Source organism: Prinia subflava, chromosome 5, assembly GCF_021018805.1.
Source record: "Prinia subflava isolate CZ2003 ecotype Zambia chromosome 5, Cam_Psub_1.2, whole genome shotgun sequence".
Lineage (NCBI taxonomy): Eukaryota > Metazoa > Chordata > Aves > Passeriformes > Cisticolidae > Prinia > Prinia subflava.
In genome coordinates, this window is record NC_086251.1 from 62,772,754 (window position 1) to 62,797,615 (window position 24,862).

Consider the following 24,862-nt stretch of genomic DNA (forward strand, 5'->3'; position numbering starts at 1 on the left):
GGGCTGGAGCAGCCTGGGACAGTGGAAGGTGTCCCTGCCGTGGCAGGGGTGACACTGGGTGGGATTCAAGGTCCCTTCGACCCAAACCATTCCAGGAACTGATGATTTACCAAACAGAACCCATCAGCCACTTGCCTTCTCTCCCTCTCTGCAGGGCTGCAAACCCCTCCCATGTTACAGAGATACCCACATGTACAAAGGGTTCATTCAGTCCACAAAAGGACCATTTCCAGAGCCCCTCTCTGACTTCCCTGCAGAGGGACTGTCCCAGGCAGGGAATGTTCCTCCTCTCCAAGCCCCAGCCAGGTGTTGGTGCTGTATTAACCTGCTTTTTGTTCACAGCTACAGAAACACAGCAGCAGCAGCACAGGGCTTGGCCCAACCTCCCAGGAGAACCTTGGCAATGGTATTTTATTTTACAAGCTGTATTAGTTAATCCTGAAAAAGTATTCCAAAAAGGAAACTCTTCTTGCTCCAGAGGTGCTTCCTACACATCGTTGTCCCGACCCCGTTTGTAGATATCCCAGGGGAACTGATTCATGGGCTCAGGAAGACACAGACATCTTCAGGAGCCTCAGGAAAGGTAACACAGGCACAAGGAAAGAGGTGAGCATTCAGGTCCAGGCATGCACTTCAAGGTTTGACAGTACAGAAACAGGAACCGAGTTTATTTTGCTAAGGGCCTGCCCCACAGCCAGGCTGCAAAGGAGCCCTCACTGTCCATGACCTCATCCAGCCCAGCAACAAGTTACCAAGCAACTGAGAATTAAAATCTCAGTACATAAATGTGCCACTGAGGAATCTCCTCTGCACAGCCTCCGATTTCCTGAGGAGCTCTGTTTGCTTCAGCTTCCTCACAGGAGATCAAGTTCTGATCAATCAAACGTGTCCACTTAAAAAAAAACCCAAAACACAACAGAAGAACCACCATACAAAGATACACCCTCATGTGTGGTATCCAAAACACATCACAGCACCACTGGCAAAGGAAAAAACCTGGACAATTTTCCAGAGGTTCCTCCCCTTTCCAGCTGCCGACGTGGTCAGTAGGTGATTACACCCAAACTCAACCAGAACCGCTATTTCAGCCTGACCTACATTTCTCCTGGTTGGATCAGCCCAAGCAGCAAGAGCCACACAGGCATTTGGCAGGTTTATTCCAGAGAGCCCTGGCTCAGCCCCATCCCAGAGCTCTGCCTTCAGAGCCTGAGCTGAAGGAGTTGCTCAGTTTTTCCCCAAACAGGAGCCAGCCCCACGCTTTCAAACACAAACATACAAATAAAGGCTGTTTCCCCACTTTTGTGCTCATTCCCAATTCCCAGGGGTTCACCTGTCATTGTTGACATGTCAGGGTCATGTCACTACTGTCAGACCTAAGGAGTGTCTCAGCTAGTCCAGCTAACCTCCAAAAAAGATTCAGATATTTTCCCGTAAGTGATAAGTAGTCTGGTAAATTGCTTGGTTGAATCTGACATAAGAAATTCACAAATTTACCTTTCCGGAGCGATCTGAGCTTACAGATCCACGCAACAACGAAGAGCAGCCAAACCTCCCAAACCTCTCTCACTTAACAAGCCGCTGCCAACTCTCCATCCTCCCTTTGGAAACGCCCTAAGGATGAAGGCCCCCGGGGAGTTACATACCTGCTCCACACCCTTCGCGACAGGCATCTTCGCCCCGGAGCCGCCTTCCCCGTCCGCAGGCAGCTCGTTCTCCCAGGGCAGCTTGTTCTTGCCTCTGCCGGCGCTCAGGACCCTGGCGGGGCTCAGTCCGCGCTGGGCACAGGCAGGGTGCCCGCAGAGCCCGTGCGCGCTGCGGCTCCTGCTGCCCATCAGCAGCCACTCGGTGTCGGCGCCGGGCGGCTGGCACGGCCCGCGGCAGCGGCCGGACGAGGGCAAGGGCACGCCGTACTCCACCAGCCCCTGCTCGCCCAGCCTGGGCAGCACCTTCCTGGCCAGCCGCGCCTGCACGGCCCGCACGACTCCCGCGCCGCCGGCCCGCAGCTCCACCGCGTCCAGGGCGCGGAGCAGCGCGCCGCTGTTGCCGGGGCCCAGCGCCGAGGCCAGCGCGGCGAACGCCTCCATGGCAGCGTGCCGGACCCTGCGCTTGGCGTCCAGCAGCGCCGGCGCCAGCGCGGCCGCCAGCTGGGGCAGGTCCAGCTCGGCGGCGGGGTAGGTGAGCAGCGCGGCGATGCAGGCGTTGAGCAGCTCCTCGCGGAGCCGGGCGCTGCGGTGCCGCAGCAGCCGCTCCTGCAGCAGCAGGCGCAGCACGGGCCGCGGGCCGGCCGCCGCCATCAGCCGCAGCAGCAGCCGGGCGCTGTCCCTCCGCATGGCCGGCTGCGCGTCCCCGAGCGCCCGGGCGGCCGCGCACACCAGCGGGGCCAGCACGGCGGGGACGCGGCTGCCGAGGCGCAGCGCCAGCAGCCGGGTCACGGCCAGCGCCCCCCGCGCCACCGCGAAGTTGGGGTCGCGCAGCAGCGCGTCCAGCAGCGCGATCAGCCCCAGCAGCGCGGCGGCGGGCGCGGCGCCCAGCGCGGCGGGGCTGCAGCCCTCCACCGCCCGCCGCAGCTGCAGCACGGCCTGCGCACGGCCCCGGTAGTCCCGCCGGTCCAGCAGCCGCGCGCGGAGCTCCGGCGGCACCAGCGACAGCTCCGGCCCCACCGGGGCAGCCGCGTCCTCCTGCGGGCTGGGGGGCTCCGTGCCCGGCCCGTCCTCGGTGGGGCTGGGGGGCTCCGCGTCTTCCTGCGGGTCGAGAGCCTCCGTGCCCGAACAGTTCAACGCGGGACCGTGGGGCTCCGCGTCCGAACCATTGTGAGCGGGGCCGGACGGCTCCGTGTCCGAACCGTTGTGAGCGGGGCCGGGGGGCTCCGTGTCCGAACCGCTGTGAGCGGGGCCGGACGGCTCCGTGTCCGAACCGCTGTGAGCGGGGCCGGAGGGCTCAGCGCTGTCCTCGGCGTCCCGCGCGGAGCCGCCGCGCTCCCAGGCCCGGCCCCGGCCCCGCGGTGCGGCGGCTCCGGGCGCCGGCTCCGCCATGGCCCGCGGCCGCGGCCATGGGCGGCCCTCAGGCCCCGCCCGGCAACGCCGCCGTCGCCAGGGGGCGCCGCGTGCAGCGCCGGCGCGGCGCCGACCAAGCCGCAGAAAGCGGGGGGGACACGCGTGGAAGAAGTAGGGGCCTCCCCTACTTCTCCTCAGGCCGCTGCGGGTGGAACAAGACACGAACGCAGTGGAGAAGAACCGGAGAGCTGCTCTGCGTCAGCGGCGGGGACAGGGATGAAGAAAAACCTCCGGGGAAACGAAGGCACGGCGTGCCCCCCGCGCGGTGCGCGGTGTGGAACCGCCCGGGGGCGGGCGGGTGTGGGTGTGTGCGGCGGCGCGGCCGTTGATTGGCGGGGCGCGCGGGGCGGGGCGGCCGGAAGTGACGGAGCGGGCGGTGGCGGAGCGGCGGAACGAGGCGGCGGCGCGGCCGGGCCGGGCCTGGGGCACCCCGGCACAGGTGAGAGCGGGGGACAGCGGGAGACAGCGGCGGGACAGCGGCGGGACAGCGGCGGGGCACCCCGGGACCCGCCGGGACACAGCCGCGGTGCCGCCTCCCAGCAGGGCTGGGGCCCCGGGCGGGCTACGGATGCAGCGGGAGCGGCTGCGGGAGATCCCCGTGTGAGCGCAGAGCGGCGGAGCCGCAGGGGCCCGGAGCGATTGGGCCGGGAGGGACCCTGGGCAGGGCCACAGCCCCGGCCGCTCCGAGCCCCGTCCCCGGCCGGGAGCGGGGCTGGGCAGCGGGGCTGGGCACACACCCGGGGAGAGCCGGGGCTGGGCAGCGGGGCTGGGCACACACCCGGGAAGAGCCGGGGCTGGGCAGCGGGGCTGGGCACACACCCGGGGAGAGCCGGGGCTGGGCAGCGGGGCTGGGCACACACCCGGGGAGAGCCGGAGCTGCAGGAGCGGGGCAGCTCCTGCCGCGCGTTTCTCTCTTCCAGGGGCTGTGCTGGGGCAGTCCCAGCCCCGCAGCCCTTCCTGCCCCTCCCAGCACGCCTGGGGCTCTCAGCTCAGGAGTTCGCCGTGCGGGGAGACCTCTCTGTTTCCAGCCGCTGTCCGGGATGAGTTCGAAGCCCAGGCTGAAAGGGTCTGACAGCCCAGAGCCCGGGGTGAGCATTGGGTGTGTCCTGAGCGCAGATCGCTGCTGGGATGCAGCTCCAGCTTCATGTTCCCGCTGCTGGTTTCTTGCTGAACAGTGAATAAATAACAGCAAATCCATGGTATGGGTGAGCCTGGCCATGCAGGTGGTGAGAGGTTCTACCAGGGGGGTGCACGAAGCTTTATTGCTGCAGGATACCTTAAATGTAGGTGTTTATAGGTGTCTGGGCAGGTTTTGCAGCTGAACTGTGACCGTCCCTTTTTCCGTGTGGTGATGCCTTGTGCTCCCTGATATTTGTGTGTTTGTATGATCAAGTTAGGAACTGAATGCAAATACAGAAGGGGAATACATTCCTTTAGCTGCTGGACAACTTTTTTTTATTATTCTAATTTTTTTTTTGTTCTTCCATGTGTGATTTGTGCTGCAAAATTGTGATAGGGAAAATATTGTTGTCTTGCCTTTTGCAGATATGCTTAAATTAGTTTCTCTCAGTTATTTTTTCCAGTGTAGAGTGATAACAGGAGAGCTTATTTCTCTCTTCATGGGTAAGAGGTTTCTCAGCCCCTTCCCTGTCACTGCTATTGTATTCTGCATTTAAACGTTGGCAGCCCATTTGATTATTTCAAATTAAGCACTTTTCAGTGGGCTCCCCTGCAAGTGAGGTGTCACTTAGGGAGCTGTGCAGATGATGAACTTATTATCAAGATAAAAGAAGCGAGATCTTGCAGCTCATTTAGCTCGGGAGTGGGGTGTAGCGGTGTTCCCTGGAGAACAATGGGATTCTCTCCCGTGGCCCAGCATCCTGACACATTCCTACCCTCCACCTCTCACCGGTGCAGCTCCGGGGGCTGCACAAAGAGCTGCTGCACCCTGCCAGTGTTCAGGAGCTGAAATTAGAGCAGGGACCCGGGGGGACTTTGGGGAGCAGGAGCTGTGTGGAGCTGAGGAGGAGCGAGGATCCTCCTGGCACTCCTGGAGCTCTGGGGAGCGTGGGCAGCTCCAGTGCTGGGGCAGTGCTGAGCGTTCCAGGGTGCTCCTGTCCCCTGCTCACGTGGGGAGCCCCGAGACCGCCCCAGCAGGGAGATCCTGGCTCGGGGGGAGCCACGGGATGAGGATCTCCTGTCTCTCCTGTGCTCCTCTGTGCACCCACAGCACAGGAATCTGCCCCAGCCACACTGGCTGCATGCGGGTGGTTGGGAGAGGGAAGGCTGGGAATGGGAGTGGGAACAGGAATGGGAACAGGAGTGGGAATGGGAAGCTGATCCCTGTTATTATGATTTTCGGACGGCACAGAAATAACAATGTGACTCTCACTATGATGGTGAAAATGGGAGCAAACTTTATTCTTCTAAATTCTGCTTTTATAGAGTAGTTGGGTACAAAGAACATGATTGGTTATCAGAGTTTACACTCTTTTATAAAAACATCTTTTGCCAGTAAACATGTTAGAAAAACACTACTTGTGGATGGTTTCTCTCTTCCCAAGGTTTGTTTGAATTCCTTCTTAAGATTTTCTCAGGCCAGAATGAGAAAGTTGCTCCCTGCCTTTCACACAGACACTGGCAGAGCCTGGAGCCTAAATTCAGACCAGTTGTGTGCACCCATACCTCCCTGCCAGAGCCTGGCCAGAGAAAGGCACAGCAGGGCTGGCCTGCTCCCAGGACCGCTGAGCAGGCAGGAACTGAACTGCACAAAAGGAGTTTGAGAACTTTTAAAACTTTGTCTCAAATGAGCCAGTTGTATGCTTTAGTTATCTGTCTTCTATTTCAGCCACTGTTCAGTTCTCTCAAAGCTTTGATATAGAATCACAGAATATGGGAAGGGGAAGGGATCCACAGGATATCAGTCCAGCTCCTGGCCCTGCACAGACACCCCAGCGATCAGATCATAGATATTTCACTCCAGAATAAACAAAAAGGATGGTTGTGGGTTTTTTAATTCAGAGTTAAATCTAGCATAGACTGCTAATGAACATTGGAAGGTCCCAGATTTAACTTGCATGAAAAAGCATAGCAGGTAAGGGTTGAGAAGGAAATTGGGAGTACCAAACCATATTAATTTAAAAACCAAAAACGAAAAATGACTTAGAACTGTCAGGTACGGCACGTCTCAGTTAGGAAACGTGAAGTGACCCCTCCCCACCTGTGTTTGTCCCAGATGGACCCGTCGTCCCCGCCGTTCCTGCTGGCCAAGCTGACGCCGCTGCACTCGGAGCAGCTCCTGCAGGGCCTCAACCTGCTGCGGCAGCACCAGGAGCTCTGCGACGTGGTGCTGCGCGTGGGCGAGGCCAAGATCCACGCGCACAAGGCCGTGCTGGCCAGCATCAGCCCCTACTTCAAGGCCATGTTCACCGGGAACCTGTCGGAGAAGGAGAACGCCGAGGTGGAGTTCCAGTGCGTGGACGAGGCGGCGCTGCAGGCCATCGTGGAGTACGCCTACACCGGCACCGTCTTCATCTCGCAGGACACCGTGGAGTCGCTGCTGCCCGCCGCCAACCTGCTGCAGGTCAAGCTGGTGGTCAAGGAGTGCTGCGCCTTCCTGGAGAGCCAGCTGGAGCCCGGCAACTGCATCGGCATCTCGCGCTTCGCCGAGACCTACGGCTGCCACGAGCTCTACCTGGCGGCCAGCAAGTTCATCTGCCAGAACTTCGAGGACGTGTGCCAGACCGAGGAGTTCCTGGAGCTGACGCACGCCGAGCTGGACGAGATCGTGTCCAACGACTGCCTGAACGTGGTGACGGAGGAGACGGTGTTCTACGCGCTCGAGGCCTGGGTCAAGTACGACGTGCAGGAGCGCCAGAAGTACCTGGCGCAGCTGCTGCACTGCGTGCGCCTGCCCCTGCTCAGCGTCAAGTTCCTCACGCGGCTCTACGAGGCCAACCACCTGATCCGGGACGACCACACCTGCAAGCACCTGCTCAACGAGGCCCTCAAGTACCACTTCATGCCCGAGCACAGACTGTCCCACCAGAGCATGCTGCTGACGCGGCCCCGCTGCGCGCCCAAGGTGCTCTGCGCCGTGGGGGGCAAGGCCGGGCTCTTCGCCTGCCTGGACAGGTGAGCAGCAGCCCTGGGCAGGGCAGGGACACTGGGCAGGGACAGGGACACAGCTGGGGTCCTGCCTGGCACCCTAGGCAGGGACAGGGACCCTGGGATCCTGCCTGGCACCCTGGGCAGGGACAGGGACAGCTGGGGTCCTGCCTGGCACCCTGGGCAGGGACACTGGGATCCTGCCTGGCACCCTGGGCAGGGACACGGGCAGCTGGGCAGGGACAGGGACACTGGGATCCTGCCTGGCACCCTGGGCAGGGACACGGGCAGCTGGGCAGGGACAGGGACACTGGGATCCTGCCTGGCACCCTGGGCAGGGACACTGGGATCCTGCCTGGCACCCTGGGCAGGGACACGGGCAGCTGGGCAGGGACAGTGACCCTGGAATCCTGCCTGGCACCCTGGGCAGGGACACTGGGATCCTGCCTGGCACCCTGGGCAGGGACACGGGCAGCTGGGCAGGGACAGGGACACTGGGATCCTGCCTGGCACCCTGGGCAGGGACACTGGGATCCTGCCTGGCACCCCTGGGCAGGCACAGGGACACTGGGATCTTGCCTGGCACCCCTGGGCAGGGACAGGGACACTGGGATCTGCATGGCACTGAGGTTGGTACGGTCCCAGTAGAGTTTGCAGTGTGCAGTTGTTCCTTTCCTCCATAAAACCTCTTCAGCAGGTTTTTTTTAACAAGGATGGGCCCCAAGTTCAAAATGATTTTTTATTTCATGAATAATTTGCAATGTTAGGGGGTTTTGTTCGTGCCACACATTTGTTTGTGCAAACAGAAAAGCTCTGAGATAATTTTCATTCTGTTGATTGAGTTACTAACTTGGTTAGTTAAGTTTATACAGTTCTTACTTTTCCTTCCAGGTATTTTCATTTTATTTAATTCTCCCCCTGATTTGTTATTATTTCAGGCAAATCATAAAAATGAAGTTGCTGTCTGGCAAATGTGCTTCCTGATAATTCAGAAATCCTTGGAATTAAAACAGGCTTAATCAGAGCAGGGTGAAGGACAGTAAAGGAGGCTCAGAGAGACTGACAGGAGGGGTCGGGCTCTGCTCCAGGAACAGGGACAGGAGGAGAGGGAACGGCCTCAGGCTGGGCCAGGGGAGGGGCAGGGGGGACAGCAGCAGGAATTTCCCCATGGAAAGGGAGCTCAGGCCTTGGAAGTGCCCAGGGAGGTTTGGAGTGCCCATCCCTGGAGGTGTCCAAGGAATTCCTGGAGGTGGCACTGAGAGCTCTGGGCTGGGCACAGGGTGGGGATGGGCACAGCTGGGACTGGATGGGCTGGGAGGGCTTTTCCAATCTCAGGGATCCCGGGATTTCACAGTGGAGTTCTGCATCACGGTGTGATCATGGCTTTAACCCCAGCTGCTGGGCAGGTGTCTGTGCTGGCAGAGCAGGTGAGTGCCCCCTCCCTCACCTGCTCCCCACAATGAACCTCCTCAGCTCCTGGAGAGCAGCCTGGGCTCATCCTGGAGCAGGGGGAACGGAGGAGACAGAAAAACAATTCCATGCCCCAGGCTGAGGCTGGGTTGGCTCAGAACATGGGACTGACATTCCCAGAGCCCGTGGTGAAACCTTGTGTGGGCTGATCAAATACAAATGTACACATATACAAATACACAAATACACATTTATACATTTATACATGCACAGAAAGAGCTTTGATGTTCAGTGTGCCCTTATCAGCCCCAGGAGTGTTCCCTGTGCCGGGCAGACTGCCTGAACTGGTTCCACAGCTGGATTCTGGATAATATTCTGGGATGTCCTTTTCTGTGACAGTCCTGTGCTTGCAGAGAGAAACACGTTTAAAAACCTGGGCAGAGCTGTGTGTTTTCCCTGTGCTCAGAGATCTCAGAGTCATTTAAAATGAATTTTCCCAATGATAGTCACTGATCTTAAACCAGGTGCCAGGGCTGGGAATGGCTGGATTTGTAGACTTCAAAAATAAAGGGGGTTTTGTGCTTCATAAAAAATGTTGGAGTAAATAAAGTCACTCTCTGATATTCTTCAGTTCTTCTTTCCCACCTTCTTCAATGATTATAAAAATGTAGCCTACCAATACAATTTGGATTATTTTCAATTTTTTGGTGCTTCATAATAACAAAATTACTCTAGGATAAATTTAATCTCCGTTCTCTGGTGTTTCACAGCTCCTGATCTGGGCTCTTAGTGCCTGTCAGTTCTCCAGGGGCCTCTTGCTCCTATATGGTTTTTGAACAGATCATGTTTCCTCTGTGCCAGATAGCCTCTTAATTATTTAGGTAATTTATTAATTAAACTGTTCCAGGTTGGCTAGACTCTATATGGGGCAAGCTAGACCCACTGTGTTCTCACATTGAGTATGATTAAAACAAAATGGTATTTTAAGATTTAAATTTGAGATTTAAATTTAAGATTTAAATTTGAGATTTAATTTTAAAGATTTAAATTTGAAATTTAAATCTAAGATTTAAATCTAAGATTTAAATATAGGATTTAAATATAAGATTAAATTTGAGATTGAATTTTAAGATTTAAATTTAAGATTTAGATAGAGGATTTAAAATGCTGTTTAAAAGAAGTAAACTGTTTAAAAGACATGTTTTTCTGGTTAGTTTGTGCCACGTTGACATTTTGTTTAAATTATAGGTATGTTACATATATAAACTGCAGTCTGTAGTTTCTAAATGTATATTTGTAAATACAGATGAGTGCTTCCCTCTCTCTAATTTGCTTTTCTCTCCTATTTCTGTGACTGGTTTGGGGTTTTTTTGTGTGTGGTTTCTCCTCCCTTTGGGTCGGATTTTCAGCTGGTTCCTGTTTCAGTTGCTATTTTGCTCACTGGCTCCCTGTTTCCCCTGGCAGCATGGGGATGGATTTCATTTCCTATTTCCTTATTTCTCTCTGTTTCCCTGGCAGCATGGAGATGGGTTTCATTTCCTATTTCTGTTTTTCTCCCTATTTTCCCCGGCAGCATGGAGATGGATTTCATTTCCTATTTCCTTATTTTTCTCCCTCTTCCCCTGGCAGCATGGAGATGGATTTCATTTCCTGTTTCCTGTTATTTCTCTCCCTGTTTCCCTGGCAGCATGGGGATGGATTTCATTTCCTATTTCCTGTTCTTTTTCTCCCTGTTTCCCTGGCAGCATGGAGATGGATTTCATTTCCTATTTCCTTATTTCTCTCCCTGTTTCCCCTGGCAGCATGGAGATGGATTTCATTTCCTATTTCCTGTTTTTTCTCACTTTTTTCCTGTTTCCCTGGCAGCATGGAGATGGATTTCATTTCCTGTTATTTTTTCCTTGGCAGCATGGGGATGGATTTCATTTCCTGTTATTTTTCTCCCTCTTTCCCTGGCAGCATGGGGATGGATTTCATTTCCTGTTATTTATTTTTTCCCTGGCAGCATGGGGATGGATTTCATTTCCTGTTATTTATTTTTTCCCTGGCAGCATGGGGATGGATTTCATTTCCTGTTATTTACTTTTTCCCTGGCAGCATGGGGATGGATTTCATTCCCTGTTATTTATTTTTTCCCTGGCAGCATGGGGATGGATTTCATTCCCTGTTATTTATTTTTTCCCTGGCAGCATGGAGATGTACTTCCCCCAGACGGACTCGTGGATCGGGCTGGCCCCCCTGAGCATTCCCCGCTACGAGTTCGGGGTGTGCGTGCTGGAGCAGAAGATCTACGTGGTGGGAGGCATCGCCACGCACGTGTGCCAGGGCATCAGCTACAGGAAGCACGAGAGCTCCGTGGAGTGCTGGGACCCCGACACCAACACGTGGAGCTCCCTGGAGAGGATGTTCGAGAGCCGCAGCACGCTGGGCACGGCCGTGCTGGCCGGGGAGCTGTACGCGCTGGGCGGCTACGACGGCCAGGCCTACCTCAGGAGCGTGGAGAAGTACGTCCCCAAGGGCAAGGAGTGGCAGCTGGTGGCCCCCATGAGCAGGACACGGAGCTGCTTCGCCGCCGCCGTGCTGGACGGCATGATCTACGCCATCGGGGGCTACGGGCCTGCCCACATGAACAGGTACGTGACTGTGCCCCCCTGGGCACCAGCAAACCCCCTGGGCAGGGTTTTTAATCCTTGTCCTGCCCACATGAACAGGTACGTGCTGGGCGTGACCCTGTGCCCACCTGGGCATCACCAAACCCCCTGGGCAGGGTTTTTAATCCTTGTCCTGCCCACATGAACAGGTACGTGACTGTGCCCCCCTAGGCACCAGCAAACCCCCTGGGCAGGGTTTTTAATCCTTGTCCTGCCCACATGAACAGGTACATGCTGGGCATGACCCTGTGCCCACCTGGGCATCACCAAACCCCCTGGGCAGGGTTTTTAATCCTTGTCCTGAACCAGCATGAACAGGTACATGCTGGATGTGACCCTGTGCCCACCTGTTGTAATTTAGATTTTTGGGGGGTGTCCCCGGGAAAGGTTCCCCAGGAGCCCCCCGGGCTCTACACAAGGCTTCAGATTCTCACCCATGGATCTGAGCCAAATTATTCCTTTCACTTTCCAACTGGTTCAACTAAAGGAGCAACACTCTGTGTGCAATTGTTTACATTTGTCCATATGTACCCATCGGGGAGTTTTTTCGTCCATAATTGCACCAGAAATGCAAGTCAGTACATTGTCAGAGACCTAACAAAAGACCCCCAGTTTTAGGTCACCAAAAGAAAAACAAAAAGAAAAAAAACCACAAAAACCGTCAAAATACTTTCTCAGACACTATTTTAGGTTATCAGAGCTCCCGGGGACACCCCCCCCAAATCTAAATTACAACACCCACCTGGGCATCACCAAAACCCCTGGGCAGGGTTTTTAATCATTGTCCTGCCCACATGAACTGCGTGCTGAGGGTGACCCACCAAACCCCCTGGGCAGCCAATGAAACCCTCTCCAGTTAATCCCTGTAACATCAGTCCCATCATTCAAATGGGAAATCTTTATTTTTGCTTCACTTTGTGTGCTCAGCCTCATTTGGGCTCTTTTTTAGATCACCTAAAAGGTGATTTTACCGTAAAGTTAAAAACAAAGATGTGCCTGTATAACTGAGCTTGGTAGCTCAAGCCTGCAGAATCTGAGGGTGGGTGGTTTTACCACCTGAAATGAAAGCCCTGATTTGAGGTGGAGTTTTCCCATGCTTAATACACACAAAATAAATACAGAACTCTGCTGGGATCTTAAATCAGTGTTACTGCTAATAACAGAATTCAGAATGGGGATTACTGCTCTGACTCCAGGGCTTGTTTCAGACCTTGCATTCCCAAGGAATTGTCCTGGTACCACCATGCTCTTTAACTCCTCAGTTCCCTGTGGCTGTCCAGGGACATCCAGTTATCCAAAGGAACCGTTTCCCATCATTAAAATGGGAACAGATCAGCTGAATGGCCCTCCAGGAAGCAAAGTAATAAACTCCAAGTGTAAGAGCTGGATAAAGAATGAAACTCCTGCTCCTGAGGAAGGGACACAGTGATTGTTCAACAGGGTGGTACCAGACGTTGCAGTGATGAATTGCAGTGATTTTTTATACTTGAGGCTGACTCTGGGGAGGTTAGGTTGGATATCAGGAAAAGGTTCTTCTTTTAGGTTCCTCTTTTAGGAAAAGGTTCTTCTTGCTATTAGGAAAAGGATCCTTGGACTCCTTTATCCTTCCAGCTCAGGGTGTTCCATATTCTGGAATAATTTTGGTTCTGTTTCTGGTTGGAGGGGTGAGTGCTAAGCCGTGCCATGCAGCACCAGGCTCCTCCAAGCCCTGGCATTAAATGGGGCTCACATTGGGTAATAAATCCCCTTTTCCAGACTCTGCTGCTGCTGATCCCCTCTTCCCTTTTGTTCTGCCCCTCTGTGCTCCTGCACTTGGGCAGGAGCAGCTCTGAGCCGTGAGTGTGTTAATGAGTGACCATCTGCACAGTGATCAGAAATATTAATAACACTGAGGATTCATTTCCTTTCCTTTGATCCTGAAGCCTCTCCTGCCCTCAGTGTTTTGATCAGCAGCCTCTTTGCAGCTTTTCCTGAGGAGTATAAATACACTCTCCACATGCTTTTCTCTCTGAATGTTATTTTCAGGCCAACCTCGAGGCAGTTTTGGATCTGCTGTGTACCCAAAGAAATACACTTCAGCTCTGCATTGTGCTCAGTTTCCCACAAAATTTTTATTTTAATATTCAATTACTTTAATAGATTATTATATTGTTTTAATAGATTATTATTTACATGATATACATTTTGAATTCTTATTTTTAAAAATCACACCAGGCATCCTGAAAGAGCTTTCAGCTCTGAGGAACCTCTTGGTTTCAGGGTGTGGCCTGAAGATCCAGGACAGTGGGACAGGGAGGACCTGGGAGAGGCTGAACCCGTTGCTGTGTCAGGGGGAAATAGCACAGAACCATTTGGGATGGAAAAGTCATTGAAGATCATTGAGTCCAACCTTTGGCTGAATATATTGTAAAAATAGGTTAAAACTGATCTTTGGCCACACTGTTGGGCTGCTCTGGGTGTGGAAGTGCCCTGGGATGTGGTTGGTGCTTCCCTGGTGATAACACAATTTTGGGGTGCTGCTATTGGGTTGTACCAAGCAACTGCACCACAGAATTTTCCATCAGCTCCAGCCCTTCCCTCTGTATTCCATTATTCCTGTGTGGTAACTGCCTGGCAGAGCCAGCTGTGCCACTCCAGGAGTGAATCCTTGAGATCCTGGGCAGAGCCAGCTGTGCCTGTGCCACTCCAGGAGTGAATCCCTGAGATCCCGGGCTCACGGCTGTGCCACTCCAGGAGTGAATCCCTGAGATCCCGGGCTCACGGCTGTGCCACTCCAGGAGTGAATCCCTGTCCCTGAGATCCCAGGCTCACGGCTGTGCCACTCCAGGAGTGAATCCCTGTCCCTGAGATCCTGGGCTCATGGCTGTGCCACTCCAGGAGTGAATCCCTGTCCCTGAGATCCCGGGCTCACGGCTGTGCCACTCCAGGAGTGAATCCCTGAGATCCCGGGCTCACGGCTGTGCCACTCCAGGAGTGAATCCCTGAGATCCCGGGCTCACGGCTGTGCCACTCCAGGAGTGAATCCCTGTCCCTCAGGCCCCAGGCTCACGGCTGTGCCACTCCAGGAGTGAATCCCTGAGATCCCGGGCTCACGGCTGTGCCACTCCAGGAGTGAATCCCTGTCCCTCAGGCCCCGGGCTCACGGCTGTGCCACTCCAGGAGTGAATCCCTGAGATCCCGGGCTCACGGCTGTGCCACTCCAGGAGTGAATCCCTGAGATCCCGGGCTCATGGCTGTGCCACTCCAGGAGTGAATCCCTGAGATCCTGGGCTCACGGCTGTGCCACTCCAGGAGTGAATCCCTGTCCCTGAGATCCCGGGCTCATGGTTGTGCCACTCCAGGAGTGAATCCCCATCCCTCAGGCCCCGGGCTCACGGCTGTGCCACTCCAGGAGTGAATCCCCATCCCTCAGGCCCCGGGCTCATGGCTGTGTTTGCTTTCCAGCATGGAGCGCTACGATCCGAGCAAGAACTCGTGGGAGACCGTGGCCTCCATGGCTGACAAGCGGATAAACTTTGGGGTGGGGGTAATGCTGGGCTTCATCTTCGTGGTGGGGGGACACAACGGCGTGTCCCACCTGTCCAGCATCGAGAGGTACGACCCCCACCAGAACCAGTGGACGGTGTGCCGGCCCATGAAGGAGCCCAGGACAGGTGGGACATGGCAGGGACGAACCTGTGAGCTGGTAAAACCTGCAGGGAGGGTGGCAGGGACTCTGTCTGTGGGGGAAGGTCACCAGCTCTGTGAGAGGACCTTGATTTCTCCAAGGTCAGTTAATTAATGCTGAGCTGTAACAAAAATGATAGGAGGTAGTGATTCTAGCTCCTGTTTTATCAGAGAATTCAGCAGTGGTGAGTTTCAGCAGTTCTGTGCTCGCTGTTCTGTTGGATTTTGTTGGGTGTGGGCACTCAGGGGTGTAGGGTTGAGGCTGAGCTCCCATCTCTGCTCCTGGCACAGGGACAGCACCCAGGGAGCAGCTGGAGCTGGGCCAGAGAGCGTCAGGCTGTAGAGCATGGAAAGGTTCCTCCCCAGAGGGTGGAATAAGCCCTGGAAAAGCTCCCCAGGGAATGGGCACGGCCCCAGAGCTCCAGGAGCCTTTGGGCAGCACTGCCAGGGGTGCCCAGGGTGGGATTGTTGGGGGGTCTGGGCAGGGACAGGGCTGGGTGATCCCTGTGGGTCCCTCCAGCTCAGGACATTCCATGATTCTATCCCAGTTTCCCTGACGGGGCACTGGGGCAGAGGGGGGTGTTACATAGGAAGGGGGATGAGAAGGGCATAAAAGGGGTGTCAGACCTGAACAGAGAGGGTTCCTCATTTACACCCCTTTTCTTTAGGCAGAGAGGGCTCTGCGGGTGGCTGGGGGTGGCAGCAGTGGGAACAGAGCGCGGTGATCCCCGCAGGGTTTGGTGTCGGTGCTTTCCTTGGGCAGTGAGGACTCGGGGGATGGCAGAGGGTGGCAGCAGTGGGAACAGAGCCCGGTGATCCCCGCAGGGTTTGATGTCGGTGCTTTCCTTGGGCAGTGAGGACTCTGGGGATGGCAGAGGGTGGCAGCAATGGGAACAGAGCCCGGTGCTTCCCGCAGGGTTTGATGTCGGTGCTTTCTCCGCAGGCGTGGGGGCGGCGGTGATCGATAACCACCTGTACGTGGTGGGCGGGCACTCGGGCTCGTCCTACCTGAACACGGTGCAGAGGTACGAGCCCATCTCGGACTCGTGGCTGGACTCGGCGGGGATGATGTACTGCCGCTGCAACTTCGGCCTCACGGCGCTCTGAGGGCGCGCACCTCGCACTGGGGCTGCCCCGCCCGGCCCGGCCCGGCTCGGCCCGGCTCAGCTCGGGATGGAAGCAGGAGGGGCCCGCCCTTCCCCAGGCACTGCGGGCACAGGGGTGTGGAGCTGGTGCCCGGCCGGGTTTGGTGCCCTGCTGGTGGCGGCGGGTTTGGGGAGCCGGGGCGCAGCTGGGGTTTGTCCATCCCACCTTGGCAGAGCTGTCGTCTCTCGCTGCCCGGAGCACGGAGCTCCCTGTGCTGGGGGAGCTCGGGGTGCTGGCCCGGCTGTGTGTGCTCGTGGGGAAAGCGCCAGCGCTTCTCGGGGTTTTCTATGACCAAGGGCTGCCTTGTTTCTGTATCTCAAGGTTTGTACATAATAAACGCCATAGGATGTTGCCTGTACTCTCCTTTCTCACCTGCTTCCTGGTAGGAGGGCTGGGATGATCCTCGCAGACATTTACAAGGCAAATTTACTGCCTCGGGACATTTTTGGATCTGATGAAGAGAATTTGCATTTTTAACTTCTCCCTTCTGTTTTCTTCGAGTGCTGGATGAACTGAGTTAATCCTGCTGCGTGCTTTCGGCTGGAATTTGAGGAGAAATCCCAGCAGCAGCATTCCTGGCATGCTGTCCTATAACACCTCCCAGCCAGCCCAGCCCATCCTTCCGTGTTCCCCCTTTCTTCAAGGACTGTGTGATTGCTTCCTCTGAGTGTTCCCATCTCACAATGGTGCTAAATGTAGGGGTCCCCGAGGCTGTTCCTGATTTCAGTGCATAAAGCATGTTTGGATTGTTCTGCTGGTTTGGTTTGTTCTTTGCTCCGTGCCCCTGCAGTGTCCCTGCTCTGGAATGAGCTCCCCGTTGGTGTTTTAGTGGGGTTTTCATGGGTGTTTATTGTCCCATCCTCACAGACAGGGAGGTCCCAGCTCGGCTCTTGAGGCAGCTCTGCCTTCCACACCAGTGCAGGGAGCTCAGGCAGGCTCATCCCAGATGTGAGCCCTGCCGAGGGCAGGTCCTGGGGTTAACCACAGCCTTGAGCTCAGTGAAAACTGGGCCAGAGAGAGAGAAAGTGATGCTGTGGGTTAGAACCATCATTTGAAATGGAATTGAACTAATTTAGCACTTTTTGGGTTGTCTTCTGATCTCAATTACCTTCAACTTCTGGTGTCTGCCCACTGCCAGGTCTGGCACTAAGGATTTTTTTTGCCTCCAGAGTTTCCTTTCTCTTTATTTTAACATGTCTGGTGTTTGTTTTCCAAGCCCACACACTATTATTTTGAAAGGTCCAATAATATTTGAAATAGTTGTTTTAAAAGCCATTTCTTTATGACTTTGCTCAATGGGGAAGGTTGAGTGCTCTGGATTTATCCTGAATTCCTGCAGAGCTGGTTGCAGCCAGGGCTGCTTCAGTTCCTCCATTCCAAGTACTGGGATTTCACCAGTCCAGGAGGGTGTTGTCACCATAAAACATCATTCAGATACCCCAGGTGATTGCACAGACCATAAAATCCTGCAGGTCTCCTTCAGATTTGGTGAAACTGAGCAGGGATTTAAATGTAAATAAGAGAAACTGCATTGAAAATGCTGGAATTGTTAATTTGACCCACAGGGATTCATTCCAGTGACAGCAGTAAAAGCCTGGTTTAATTATTCCAGGGCACCTCTTGGCAGGACAGGAGAGGCTCCATGGCTGTATTTACATGTTTGTGTGTGAGGAGGAGAAGGAATCCTGGAATCCCAGGCTGGTTTGGGATGGAAGGGACCTAAATCCCACCCAGTGCCACCCCTGCCAGGGCAGGGACACCTCCCACTGTCCCAGGCTGCTCCAAGCCCAGTGTCCAACCTGGCCTTGGGCACTGCCAGGGATGGATCACAGCAAAACCCCATAAACAACAAAAGCATCATTTAAAACCCCTCATAAATCAGAACAAAAAAAAAATATTATGGTGATTATTTATATCAACATCTTTCATTTATGGAAGTCAAAGCACTGAAAACTGCAAAATGTTTTATTCCCTTTCTCCCGTGGGAATGATAAACCCCAGAATGGTTTGGGGTGAAAGGGGCTTTAAGGACCACCCTGTTCCACCCCTCTCCATGGGGAATTCTTCTGCTGGGATGAGGTCAGAGGAGGTGAGTGCTGTCCCAGACAGACCCCGTGCTGTGGCTGTGACATTGCCTCACTGCAGAGAGCAGCAGAAACTGTTTTGAAATCTGCAGGAGAAATGCCTCAAGAATTTTCCTGCTGTCACTGATGAGCTCCTTACCTGGAGCTGGATCAGCTCAGGGATCCCTTAAATTCACTCCATCCTGTCCCTGCAGTGCTCGGGCAGAGGGAGACCAGACACAGAACCAGGGCAAAGCCATGTGGAAACTCAGCAATCCTGTGGAGTGTCTGGCTGGGAGCTGGAAAAGCAAGGACCTGCCACAATTCCCGATTATCGTCTGGTTCCAGCTCCTGACCTCTCAAACTGCACTTTACAATGGCTTAAATGAGTTCATTCCCGTCCATACAGCTCAGAACTTCTGCTTTTTAAAAGATAATAATCTACAGGCTGCTTGCCAGTCTCCTCCTAGGAACGCTTCCCTTGCAGAAACTGCTGGAATTTTTGTCCGTGTTACAAATGTTTCTGGGAGATAACATTGCTTCAGTGAATTCCCATCTGTAATTCCCTGTATGAAACAATGCCAAACATCCCAAATTGCCTTCGATTCCTTCCATTGACCTGAAACACAAAGAACTGCATGACAATTCCTTTATTATTATTATTATTATTATTATTACTACTACTACTACTACTACTACTATTATTTTGCCTTGTGTGGTGTGTTGTGTTTTAAACCCAAGGAAAATAAGATTTTTAGCAGGATTTAATAACTGTACAGGGAATTTTGTACTCGGGCTTGGCCAGAGTGCTTTGGTTGAGGGTAAGAACTGATCCCTGTATTTTTGTGGGTTTACCTGTAAATATATATATATTTTTTTAGCATCTTGGTTTTGTTTTGTCTACAAAAGTGGCCCAAGTTCCACAGGGGGAGCGCTGAACCGTGCTGGGATTCTCTGGCAGTTCCCAGGGTGTTGTTCTTGTGCTCTCTAAGCATTGTTGTGATGATTCCACTGGATGTGAGGCTGATGAATGAAATAAACCCAGGGAGTCCTGGTTTGTCTGGTGCTCCCACCTCTCATGGAATGTTCTCATTCCCCAGCTGCTGCCCCTTCTCTCCCACTTTTCCAGGCTGTTTATGGTCAAATCCAGGTTTTCGCCCCCACACTGCTTTAATTTGTTGTTAATGCACTTGGACAAGCTCCAGCACACACAGGATCAGAGCACTGGGATTTAAACACTTCTTATTGCTCTGGAAAATGGGACATATCCGTGGAAAGGCTGGGAAATTGGGATTGTTCAGCCTGGAGAGGAGAAGGCTCCAGGAAGATCTCAGAGGGACACCTCCCACTGTCCCAGGCTGCTCCAGCCCCAGTGTCCAACCCGGCCTTGGGCACTGCCAGGGATCCAGGGGCAGCCACAGCTTCTGTGGGCACCCTGTGCCAGGGCCTGCCCACCCTGCCAGCCAGGAATTCCTTCCAAAAATCCCACCCAAATCTCCCCTTTTCCAATTTGAAGCCATTCCCTGTGTCCTGTCCCTCCAGCCCTTGTCCCCAGTCCCTCTCCAGCTCTCCTGGAGCCCCTTTAGGCCCTGCCAGGGGCTCTGAGCTCTCCCTGGAGCTTCTCCTCTCCAGGGGAACATTCACAGCTCTCCCAGCCTTTCCGAACGGGAGAAGGGATTTCATCCGAACGGGAGAAGGGATTTCATCCGAACGGGAGAAGGGATTTCAGCTCCTCCATCCCCAGGGGAAGGAGAGCGGGCAGAGCCCGGAGCTGTCCCCGTGTCCCGGCCAGCCCGGGCTGCTCGGCGGGGACAGGGGCGGGACCCGGCCCGGGCGGTGCGGGAGGGACGCGGGCGGTGCCGGTACCGGGGAGATGATTTAGTTGGTGCCGGTACCGGGGAGATGATTTAGTTGGTGCCGGTACCGGGGATGATGCGGTGGTGCTGATGCCGGGGGGATGAGGATGGTGCCGATACCGGGGACGATTCGTTTGGTGCCGGTACCGGGGATGAGCCGAGGGATGCCGGTGGCGGTGCCAGGGATGAGGATAGTGCCGGTGCTGGGATGATCCGGGCGGTACCGGGATGATCCGGGCGGTACCGGTGCCCCAGCCCCGCAGCACCGGGCTGGGCCGAGCCTCCTCCGAGCCTCCCGTCCGTGCCGTGTCCGCGCCAATCCCGGGAATTCGGGAGGAGCCGCTGTCACGGGCTGCTCTCGGGAAAAGGAGAAGCCGCTTTTCCTTTGGAACTGCGGCCGGGGGCGGAGCGGCGGCGGCGGGGCTGCACCGGGGCAGGGCGGGCGCTGGATGTCACTGCTGGATGTCACTGCTGGATGTCACCGCTGGATCCCGCTGGATGTCACTGCTGGATGTCACTGCTGGATGTCACTGCTGGATGTCACTGCTGGGTCCCGCTAGATGTCACTGCTGGATGTCACTGCTGGGTCCCGCTGGGTGTCACTGTTGGCTAGCACAGGGACAGGCGCTGGGTGTCACTGTCGGACCGTGGTGGGTGTCACTGTTGGGTGGCACAAGGACAGGCTCTGGATGTCGCTGTTGGGTGGCACAGGGACAGGCACAGGGACTGGCACAGGGACAGGCACAGGCTGCTCCAGCCCCCCCTGCTGCTCTGACCCCCGGAGCCCCCCAGACCCCTGTCCCAGGGCACTCACAGGATTCCAGAGTCACTGAGGCTGGAAAAGCCCTCCCAGCCCATCCAGTCCCAGCTGTGCCCAATGCCCACCCTGTGCCCAGCCCAGAGCTCTCAGTGCCACCTCCAGGAATTCCTGGGACACCTCCAGGGATGGGCACTCCAAACCTCCCTGGGCACTTCCAAGGCCTGAGCTCCCTTTCCATGGGGAAATTCCTGCTGTGGGTTAAGTTAATCCAAACAAAGCTGTGCTTGGGCACTTCTCCCTTAGGCCCATGGGCAGGAGGGCAGGTACCCCGCCATGGAGTCATGGAATTCCTTAGCTTGGAAAATCCCTCTGAGACCGAGTCCAGCCCTTCCCTGGCACTGCCCAGGCCTCACTGCCCCATGTCCCCAAGTGCCACATCCCCAGGGCTTTCAATCCCTCCAGGGATGGGGACTCTATCCCTGCCCTGGACAGCCCTTGCCAGGAAGGAATTTTCCCAATATCCAACCTAAACCTCCCCTTGTGCAACCTGAGGCTGTTTTCCCCTGTGCTGTCCCATCCCTCAGTTCCCTGAAGGTCACATTTTGGGAATTGGGGCTCTCCCAGCTGGAATGGGGTCTCCCTGCCCTCGGCACAGCCCCAGGGAGCCCCTGAGAGTGCCAGGAGCTCCTTCCACAGATCCCTGTTCCCATAACCAGCTCCACTGGCTCTCCCAGCCCCCAGCTGTTTCTGGCTCGTCTCCTTCTCTTCCTCCCTGCCAGATCACGGAAATCTTTATGGATGAGGAGGGAGTGCACGAGTGAAGGGGGTTCTGGTGTCCAAGAGCCTTTCCTTGGGCAGGCAGAGGTTGGGAATAGGCTGGAACCTGCTTCTCCTGTTTGCATGGAGAAAGGGGAAGCGAATCTCAACACGTCACAGAATCCTGGGATGGTTTGGGTGGAAAGGAACCTTTAATCCCATCTCATTCCAGGGACACCTCCCACTGTCCCAGGCTGCTCCAGCCCCAGTGTCCAGCCTGGCCTTGGGCACTGCCAGGGATGCAGGGGCAGCCACAGCTGCTCTGGGCACCTGTGCCAGGGCTTCTACTTCCATTGGAGCTTCTGCTCCATGCCCACATGGCCCTGGAATTCCAAGGGAACATTTGGGAATGTTGGCATTGCCAGTGCACACGCCAAGTGTGTGCTGAGCTTTCTCTGCCTTCCTGTTTATTCAAAATCCTAAACGAAAAAGTGCTTTACTTATTTGTGCAGATTAATTTGGAGAGCCGCAGATAATAATTTATAAATTTCCCCAGTATTTCCCGGGGGGTTTGTGGTGATTCAGATTAAACTGGTTCAGCTCAGGCTGACGCCCAGCTAGGAGCAAACCCGGGCAGTTCCCTCCTTCCCAGTCCTCACTCAGCACTGGGAGAGAGCTGCGGAAAGAACAGGGAGAGAGGGGTGGGGAAATCCGGGAGAGGCGGGAGGGGGCCACAGCCAGGGCAGCGGGGCTGGGCCCTGCTCACTGGAATGGGAATGGGAATGGGAATGGGAATGGGAATGGGAATGGGAATGGGAGTGGGAATGGGGGAATGGGAATGGGAATGGGAATGGGAATGGGAATGGGAATGGGAATGGGAATGGGAATGGGAATGGGAAATAGGAATGGGAATGGGAATGGGAATGGGAATGGGAATGGGAATGGGGGAATGGGAATGGGAATGGGAATGGGGGAATGGGAGTGGGAATGGGAATGGGGGAATGGGAATGGGAATGGGAATGGGAGTGGGAAATAGGAATGGGAATGGGAATGGGAATGGGGGAATGGGAATGGGAATGGGAATGGGGGAATGGGAATAGGGGAATGGGAATGGGAATGGGAATGGGAATGGGAGGAATGGGAATGGGAGTGGGACAGAGAGGAAGGGTGGCAGGGGAGCAGGATGGTCCCTGCAGAGCCTCACCTTGGCTCCTGGGAGAGGGCACAAAGCATCCTTCCTTCCCAAAATCCTTCCCAAGGCCCTCCTGTTCCTGAGGGTGCAGGACAGGGCAGGCCCAGGGGGCAGGAGGGGCACTGGGAGGACACTGGGAGGGCACTGGGAGGGCACTGGGAAGGCACTGGAGGGCACTGTGCCAAGGCAGAGGTGACCCTGCGTGCCAGGACGGGGGGGGATGGCTCTGGGATTCTCCTGCTGGAGACCTTGGAGCCTTGGCAGGACCCCAGCCCTGTGCCCACCTCGGCTGTGGCACGTGAGGGGGGTCCCATCATCCTGACCAGGGAATGCTGCCTATCCCTGCATCAGCTGGGGGAGCAGGGAGACCCTGGGGAAGGGCATGAGGGTTTGCCAGAGTTTCTCCGGTCCCCAGGAATCAGTGCCCTGTTTGAAATGCTCATCCCTTGACAGATGAATCCATCCTGGACATGCCCATCCCTGGAGGTGTTCACGGCCAGGCTGGACAGACCTCGCAGCAGCCTGGTCCAGTGGAACATTTCATTCATGGTTCAAAGCTGGGTTTTCCAAATCCATTTAAAAATTTGGCTGAGCAGCTCCCTTGGTGCATGGGAAAAGTTTTGGTGCCCCATTCCCATTCCCATGATCGCCCCAAATCCTCAGCTAGGCTGAGGCTCCCTAGGGATCCAAACATGTTGCCCTCTGTGGCCCTGGCAGGTGGGATTGGGGCTGGCAGGACCCCAAAGCCCCCCAAGCCCTACACTCCTGCCCAGGGACCCCAAACACCGACCCCAGAGGGGTCTGGGGGTATTTGAAGGCAACAAAATCTGAGTTTTATTGTTCCCAAAGGGCTGTTGGGAGGCTGTTACACACTTCTGTTCAAACTCCACAATCCCAGTGCTGTCACTCAATTTTGGAGCCTTTTCCAAGCCCTCAGGTCAGTGCAGGGTTTGCCTGGGGGTCACAGAGAGCTCGGAATTCCCAGTGCCCAGGGCTCCAGCAGCAGGTGGAGAGCCCAGAGCCCATCCCGGGAGTGCCGGTTCTGTGGCTCTGTGTCCCTCCCTGCCTCCTCCCGGGGAGATCACATCTCATCTGCATGGCCCTGCTGCAGATAAACCCGGCCCGGCCGCGCTAATTCAAAGTGACAGAGCTCATCGCGCTGTGTCACCCTGAATTTCCTGCAGGAGGCAGAGAAAGAGAGGGAGAAAATGGGGGGGGAAAGCATTTTAATACTGCCTGGAGACGCTGGAGACAGGGTGGCACGGGGGTAATGTGGGACACGTGGGGCCCTGCTCTGTGCCAGCCTCGCTGTGACAGCAGCTCCCGGGCTGGGAAGGCTCTGGGAGGGCTGGGGACGGTGGCAGGGAGGATCCCAAGGGCTGTGCTGGTGCCAGGACAGTGCCCAGAGCTGTGGGGTCCCTGGGGAAGGACAGCCAGGGGAGGGGCGGGATGGAGCTCGGTGTCCCCTGCAGCTTGGGGACACCCCTGGGAGGGGCTGGGGGGTCTGCAGGACACCAGAGCAGCTCTGGGAAAGCCCTGGGGCATGGACAGGCTGTGGGATTGTATGGGACTGACCCTGGGATTGACCCTGGGATTGACCCTGGGGCATGGACAGGCTGTGGGATTGTATGGGATTGACCCTGGGATTGACCCTGGGGCATGGACAGGCTGTGGGATTGACCCTGGGATTGACCCTGGGGCATGGACAGGCTGTGGGATTGTATGGGATTGACCCTGGGGCATGGACAGGCTGTGGGATTGTATGGGATTGACCCTGGGGCATGGACAGGCTGTGGGATTGTATGGGATTGACCCTGGGGCATGGACAGGCTGTGGGATTGTATGGGATTGACCCTGGGGCATGGACAGGCTGTGGGATTGTATGGGATTGACCCTGGGGCATGGACAGGCTGTGGGATTGTATGGGATTGACCCTGAGATTGACCTTGGGGCATGGACAGGCTGTGGGGTTGTATGGGATTGACCCTGGGGCATGGACAGGCTGTGGGATTGTATGGGATTGACCCTGGGATTGACCCTGGGGCATGGACAGGCTGTGGGATTGTATGGGATTGACCCTGGGATTGACCCTGGGGCATGGACAGGCTGTGGGATTGTATGGGATTGACCCTGGGGCATGGACAGGCTGTGGGGTTGTACGGGATTGACCCTGGGGCATGGACAGGCTGTGGGATTGTATGG

At 55.7% G+C, this 24,862-nt stretch overlaps 2 protein-coding genes across 7 annotated transcripts in view; one reads left to right on the forward strand and one right to left on the reverse strand.

Annotated features, from left to right (window-relative positions):
* Window positions 1–3,097, reverse strand: part of TOGARAM1 (TOG array regulator of axonemal microtubules 1) — a 33,256-nt gene extending 30,159 nt beyond the window's left edge. For 3 of the 4 annotated variants that reach the window (XM_063399764.1, XM_063399763.1, XM_063399765.1), the window contains exon 1: window positions 1,644–3,096. In XM_063399764.1, coding sequence (XP_063255834.1) covers window positions 1,644–3,032 — 1,389 coding nt within the window. In that variant the 5' untranslated portion in view covers window positions 3,033–3,096. Of the gene's footprint in view, window positions 1–1,643 lie in introns of all 4 variants that reach the window. The other variant, XM_063399766.1, reaches the window with a different exon arrangement.
* A 293-nt stretch (window positions 3,098–3,390) lies between these two features.
* On the forward strand, window positions 3,391–16,784 carry KLHL28 (kelch like family member 28). Of its 3 annotated transcripts, XM_063399768.1 has the most exons (6): window positions 3,395–3,492; window positions 3,974–4,141; window positions 6,289–7,187; window positions 10,760–11,203; window positions 14,666–14,874; window positions 15,831–16,784. In XM_063399768.1, exons 2-6 carry the CDS (start codon window positions 4,094–4,096, stop codon window positions 15,992–15,994), a joined length of 1,764 nt encoding a protein of 587 aa, XP_063255838.1. In that variant the 5' UTR covers window positions 3,395–3,492; window positions 3,974–4,093; the 3' UTR covers window positions 15,995–16,784. The 3 variants fall into 3 exon arrangements, with proteins under 3 accessions (XP_063255839.1, XP_063255838.1, XP_063255840.1); XM_063399769.1 differs by lacking the exon at window positions 3,974–4,141 and having other exon boundaries at window positions 3,391–3,492; XM_063399770.1 differs by lacking the exons at window positions 3,395–3,492; window positions 14,666–14,874; window positions 15,831–16,784 and adding an exon at window positions 11,371–11,407 and having other exon boundaries at window positions 3,499–4,141; window positions 10,760–11,281.
* The last annotated feature ends 8,078 nt before the right edge of the window (window positions 16,785–24,862 follow it).